The sequence below is a fragment of the Mandrillus leucophaeus genome, unplaced genomic scaffold (genome assembly GCF_000951045.1).
Source record: "Mandrillus leucophaeus isolate KB7577 unplaced genomic scaffold, Mleu.le_1.0 Scaffold463, whole genome shotgun sequence".
NCBI classification, from domain to species: domain Eukaryota; kingdom Metazoa; phylum Chordata; class Mammalia; order Primates; family Cercopithecidae; genus Mandrillus; species Mandrillus leucophaeus.
The window spans coordinates 896426-903046 of record NW_012104954.1 but is presented as its reverse complement, the minus strand read 5'-3'; the positions used below and the strand labels follow the sequence as shown (position 1 = coordinate 903046).

General features: G+C 53.1%; 1 protein-coding gene across 1 annotated transcript in view; it reads right to left on the bottom strand.

Annotated features, from left to right (window-relative positions):
• Nucleotides 1–6621, bottom strand: part of TNPO2 (transportin 2) — a 25587-nt gene that overhangs the window by 6678 nt on the left and 12288 nt on the right. The window contains exons 9-16 of the mRNA XM_011994948.1: nucleotides 6281–6341; nucleotides 6024–6189; nucleotides 5666–5818; nucleotides 1615–1840; nucleotides 1240–1411; nucleotides 731–817; nucleotides 541–648; nucleotides 287–445 (exon numbers count right to left, since the gene is read on the bottom strand). Of these exons, the coding sequence (XP_011850338.1) occupies nucleotides 287–445; nucleotides 541–648; nucleotides 731–817; nucleotides 1240–1411; nucleotides 1615–1840; nucleotides 5666–5818; nucleotides 6024–6189; nucleotides 6281–6341 (1132 nt within the window). The remainder of the gene's footprint in view (nucleotides 1–286; nucleotides 446–540; nucleotides 649–730; nucleotides 818–1239; nucleotides 1412–1614; nucleotides 1841–5665; nucleotides 5819–6023; nucleotides 6190–6280; nucleotides 6342–6621) is intronic.

Below are 6621 nucleotides of genomic sequence, written 5' to 3'. Positions count from 1 at the left end.
GGCCACTGCACTCCAGCCTGGGCGACAGAGCAAGACTCCCTCTCAAAAACAAAAAAAAAAATTTTTTTTTAAATTTTAGAACTGGGGTCTCATTATGTTGCCCAGGCTGGTCTCAAACACCTGGGCTCAAGCCATCCTCCCGCTTCAGCCTCCAGGATCACTGTTTAAAATAATTAGAACAGCCCCTTTTCCCTGATTTTCTTTGCGCACAACCAGGCCCTGAGTCCCCGCCAGGGGCAGCCCACGCAGGCTGCTGGGTGTCATCACTGTCCAGGTCCCCACCCACCTGCATGCACTGGAACAGCAGTGTCATGATGTTGCTGCGGGCCACCAGCTGCTCCACATGACCACCCAGGCCCTCAGCCAGGCCGCTGAGCAGATCCAGTGCTACGATCATGAAGTCCTTGTCGGGAGCCTCATACTGCTCGGGGTGCTGGGTGTACATCTAGACACAGATGGGGACAGGGGCAAGGGTGAGTGGAGAGCAGGCCCGAGGCAGGCCAATGCAGAAGCATAGGTGATGGGCGTGGGGGTGCTCACCATGGCCTGAGCCAGCGTCTTCTGCACCAGGGTGACGCAGCGCTGGTAAACGGGCTCACAGTAAGGCAGGAAGCCACTCTGCAGGGCGGTGGCCACTGATGACAGACACTGGCAGGGAGGAAGGCAGATGGGGAGAACTCAGGCGGGGTGGGCAGGATGGGCTTCGGGAGAGGCGCAGGAGCCCACTCACCTCCAGCAGGGGGAAGAGGTCCTTGTCTTCGTCCTTGAGCTCATTCCACTTCTGGATCAGTGGGGGCATCAACTTCTGGATGTATTCCTGGAGAGGGAGCATGAAATTGGCGCTCCCTGGGTCGGGGTGGCAGACTGTGACTCAGGCACCTGTTGCCCGAGTGATGAGGCCTGAGCGCCTTGCTCATGGAATCCTGAAAGGCCTGTCATCTGGCCAGACCTGGAGGCCTTCATTCTTCTCACCTGTCCAAGCACTGTCCTCCCCACCCCACCCCCCTGGGAGCCTGGGTCACCGCCTCCTGGTTCCCGAAGCACAGCACTTACCACGCTGTCTCATAACTGTCTTTCTCCCCCACTAGACTGGGAGCAGGGCGAGGGCGGGGCCGGGTCTGTCTGTCTGCCTGCCGAGGTCATGGCCATGTCCCTGGCGTGCAACACGGGGTTGCCACCAGGTCACTGGATGCCCAGGGGCACAGGGATCGGGAGGCAGAAGCCGCTCTGGGGTCTCACCGGCTGGTTGAGGTGGTGGCCTACAGAGTCGGCCAGGGTGCCAATGGCGTCGTAGAGGATGAGCAGGTTCTTGTGCTGGTATTTCCCAAAGGCAAAGACGAGTGTGTCCAGGATGTAGCTGAGGTAGGGCACCAGCTCCGTGCAGGCCTCTTCCTCCAGGGTGGCGAAAGCACTGGCAGGAGGGAGGATGGGGCGGGGGGCTCAGTGGGCCATGGCAGGTGGCACTGGGCCATGGGCAGTGGGGGAGGGCAACTCAGGATCAGCCAGTACGAATACGAGAGAAATCAGTGACACATCAACAGTCACAGGTGTCATCACTTCCCAGGGGGTGGCCGGGGGAGAGTGGGGGCTGTGGGATCAGGGGTCCAGGGTCACCTGCAGGCCGCCTCCTGCACCCTCTTGTTGCCATCCAGGATGCGTTTGAGCAGCTCTGTCATCAGGGGCTTGAGGTGCATGTCGGGCGGCTGGCTGACCACCCAGTGGGCATAGCGGCTCAGCGTCCAGCAGGCGATGGAGCGGACCAAGGCCTTCTTATCCGACAGGCACTGGATCAGGTGCGGGATCAGCTCGGGCAGGTAGGGCACCATGCCCTGCATGCAGCCTATAAGGAAAGGGAACCAGGAGGGGGCAGTTTGACTGGGCCCCAGGAGCAAGCTAGGCCCAGCCACACCCACCCTATGGAGAGAAAGAGTCAGCCGCACACAACATATAGGGAAACTGAGGCTTAAGAGGTTAAATCACTGACCCAGACTCATTTCACAGAGCCAGGGAAAGGCAGGCGCAGGAGGGGAAACAGCAGAAGCCTCTCATCCCAAAGCCCCAGGTTATCTTTATTTTTTTTTGAGGCAGAGTCTCACTCTGTCGCCCAGGCTGGAGTGCAGTGGTATGATCTTGACTCACCGCAACCTTCACCTCATGGTTCAAACAATTCTCCTGCCTCAGCCTCCCGAGTAGCTGGGATTACAGTCCCCTGCCACCATGCCCAGGGAATTTTTTGTATTTTTAGTAGAGACGGGGTTTTACCATGTTGACTGGGATGCTCTCGGTCTCCTGACCTAGTGATCCACCCGCCTTGGCCTTCCAAAGTGCTAGGATTACAGGCCTGAGCCACCGCGCCCAGCCGAAGAGCCCCGTGTTAGTTTATCTGGTCATGCATTAATTCAAAATTGGCTCCCTTACATAGTGAGTGGGGTTTTATGGGGCAGCAGTGACCCAAATGGAATAAAAGTACTTTGCATTTGAAACAGTTCTTAAGATGTTTGTGATTTTTTTTTTTTTTTGAGACGGAGTCTTGCTCTGTCGCCCAGGCTAGAGTGCAACGGCGTGATCTCGGCTCACTGCAGCCTCTGCCTCCCAAGTGATTTTCCTGCCTCAGCCTCCCAAGTAGCTGGGATTACAGGCACCTGCCACCATACCCAACCAATTTTTATATTTTTAGTAGAGATGGTTTAGTAGAGGGGTTTCACCATGTTGGCCAGACTGGTCTCAAAATCCTGACGTCACGTGATCCCCCAGCCTCAGCCTCCCAGAGTGCTGTGATTATAGGTGCCTGGTCGTTTGTGATTCTTCTATTTCATGTTATTTTTGTTTAACTTTTTAATTTTTTTTTTTTTTGAGACAGAGTCTTGCTCTGTTGCCCAAGCTGAAGTGTAGTTGCACAATCTCAGCTCACTGCAACCTCTGCCTCCCTCATTCAAGCAATTCTCCTGCCTCAACCTCCCGAGTAGCTGGGACCACAGGCGCCTGCCACCACTCGTAGCTAATTTTTCCTATTTTTAGTATAGACGGGGTTTCACCGTGTTAGCCAGGCTGGTCTCGAACTCCTGACCTTAGTTGATTCACCCACCTTGGCCTCCCAAAGTGCTGAGATTACAAGCATGAGCCACTGCCCAGCCCTTTTAAAAAATGTTTTAATGTTTTATTTGACACAGAGTCTCGCTGTGTCCCCCAGGGAGGAGTGCAGTGGTGTGATCTCCGCTTACTGCAACCTCTGCCTCCCAGGTTCACGTGATTCTCGTGCCTCAGCCTCCCAATAGCTAGGACTACAGGTATGTGCCACCACGCCTGGCTAATTTTTGTATTTTTAGTAGAGGTGGGGTGTTACCATGTTGGCCATGCTGGTCTTGAAACCCTGACATCAGGTGATCCACCCACCTTGGCCTCCCAGAGTGCTGAGATTACAGGCTTGAGCCACCACACCCAGCCTTTTTTTTTTTTTTAAAGATCACGAACACTGCTCTTTTATGTAAAGAGAACGAAGATAATAGCACATCCCCCAACAATCCAAGACACAAGATCTATGTTTACCAGTTTGAGCTCAACTCCTATAGATATTTTTACCATAAACATGTAATACAGGCTGGGTGCGGTGGCTCACACCTGTAATCCCAGCACTCTGGGAAGCTGAGGTGGATGGATCACCTGAGATCAGGAGTTCGAAACCAGCTTGGTCAACATGGTGAAAGAAACCCCGTCTCTGCTAAAACTACAAAAAAATCAGCCAGGCATGGTGGTGGACGCCTATAATTCCAACTACTTGGGAGGCTGAGGCAGGAGAAACTCTTGAACCCGGGAGGTGGAGGCTGCAGTGAGCCAAGACTGCGCCATTGCACTCCAGCCTGGACAGTAAGAGTGAAACTCTGTCTCAAAAAAAGAAAAAAAAAGAAATTAGCCAGGCTTGGTAGAGGATTCCTGTAATCCCAAGCTACTCTGGAGGCTGTGGCAGGAGAACTGCTTAAACCCAGGAGCTCATGCAACACAAGGTCAGGAGTTCAATACCAGAGTATTGTTGCAGTGAGCCGAGATCATGCCATTGCACTCCAGCCTGGGCGATAAGAGTGAGACACTGTCTCAAAAAAAGAAAAAAAAGAGGCCAGGCACAGTGGCTGGCTGGGCAAGGTGGTTCACACCTGTAATCCCAGCACTTTGGGAGGCCAAGGCAGGTAGATCATGAGGTCAGGAGATCGAGACCATCCTGGCCAAGGTGGTGAAACCCTGTCTCTACTAAAAATACGAAAAAATTAGCTGGGCATGGTGGCATGCACCTGTAGTCCCAGCTACTCGGGAAGCTGAGGCAGGAGAATCACTTGAACCTGGGAGGCAGAGGTTGCAGTAAGCTGAGATCATGCCACTGAACTCCAGCCTGGCGAGAGAGCAAGACTCGGTCTCAAAAAAATAAATAGATAACACAGTTTATGTAATCTATTAACATATACAAGCGTATTGCGTGGTATATACCCTATTAACATGAGATATCAGATACATTAAACACATAATACATGTCGAAACGTTTCCTTAGACAAATTTTTTTTTGGAGACAGGGTCTCACTCTGTTCCCCATGCTGGAATGCAGTGGCGCAATCATGGCTCACTGCAGCCTTGACCTCTCACCTCAGCCTCCCAATTAGTTGGGACTACAGGAACTTACCACCATGCTGGCTAATTTTATCAGATTTTTAAGGGTTTTTTTGGTAGATATGAGGTCTCACTATATTGCCTAGGCTGGTCTTGAACACCTGGGCTCAAACAATCTGCCTGCCTCAGCCTTCCAAAGTTCTAGGATTACAGACATGAGCCACCACACCTGGCCTTTTTAAAAAAATTTTTGTAGAAAGAGGGTCTCCCTACGTTGCCCAGGCTGGTCTCAGACTCCTGGGCTACAGCAATTGTCCTGCTTCAGCCTCCTGAGTAGCTGGGATTACAGGCGTGCACCACAGTAACTAGACGAATTTTAAACAAATGTTTAAAGCTTACAAGGTTGAGGGTTTTTGCTGCCATGCCTGAAATTTTTGGCACAGGTCTGGATGCTAAGGCAATGGCATATCATGCCTCCAACGGACTCACAAAGCCCTCCTGTAACAAGTTTTATGTCCCATCGGGACCATGGGAGCCTGAAAACCCCACCCATTACAGGACACCAGGTTGAATTTGATGAAACACCACCTACCACGGTTTACTACTGACTCTGGCAGGCCAGCCTGGCAGCCAGGAACAGGTTTAAGGCCCAGATGCACCCTGGGTGACTGTAAGGAACTGGCATCAATCTTTCTGTACCTCAGTTTCCCCATCTTTGAAACTGGGATCCGGCACCCACCTCATCAGGTGCTGGTGAGGGCCAAGGATGTTTGTCTATGTAAGTGCACGGGGCAAGCATGCAGCTGTGCCTGCTGTTATTATCGTTGTTGCTGTAATTATGCTTACAACATGAAAGAACTGCCTGCCTCTGAGAATGAACAAGAGGCCTTGCATTGTGGGATTCCAGGGGTTCCTTTCAGGCCCAAAACCAAGGGGAGAATAGAGATCTCAGAGCTGTCTGGAGTGGGGTGAGTAGGCCTCCAGAAAGAACTGAGCCTTTGGTGTGGCCAGTAATGTGGGCCAGTCCTACAGTCTCATGCCAGCATGGGGCTCAGAGATTAGGTGCACTCACCCTCGGCAATGGCTCCCAGCACCAGGATGCCCGACTCCTTGACCACCCACTCGGGGTGGAAGAGGAGGCCTTTGAGTAGCGGGAGTAGGTGGGGCAGCAGTTCCTCCCGAAAGACATTGGCGAGGACGTCCAGTGCGGCCGCTGAGCACTTCCCTGGGGAAGGGGAGACAACGGGAAGGCTCAGGGCGGCCCCTCAGGCAGGTGGTCGACCTCCTTGACTGTACTCCCAGGATCAGAGATCATGATCAGAATCTTCACGATCAGCTTCTAATCAGCTTCTGCCTCAGCTTCCAGTCACCTCCCAAGAGGGAGTCCTGGGCTTGCCACCCCACCCCCACCCCCAGGTAGGGGCACACACTCAAATTCCAGTCGGAGAGAGCATCATCATCGTCGTCATCCTCCGCGTCCTCGGAGCCATCAGGCCGCTCAGCCTCGTGGGGCAGTGTCACCGTGCGTGACTTGTGGAAGCGTGGCTTGATGTCCTGCTCACTGTCAGGGACAGCCTCGTCCTCCTCCACATCCCCCTGGGGGACAGGCAGACTATTAAGTACTTTGGGGACCACAGCCATGACACCCATGACCACGCCCACCCATGCTGGGTGGGCCCTGCCTGACCTTGAGCAGGATGATGTCAATTTCCGAGTACTTCATCCCATTCACCAAGATGGGGATCAACCTGCACAGAGAGGGGCTGTTTATGGGGATGCAGGGCCCATGGCAAAAGTTGGGGGGAGGCACAGCTTGGGGAGGAGGCAAACAGGTGCCAACAGGGTGACCAGCCCACCAATCAGCCACAGAGCAGACCCTGCAGAGCATGATGATACTGCTAGGTGCACATCGATCCATTTCCCTCTGGGGAATGATCAGAACCTGGTCTCTGTCTCTATGATTAAGATATAAATGATGCCGCTCCTGCCTCCAAAGAAAGGCTTTTTTTTTTTTTTTTTTTTTTTTTT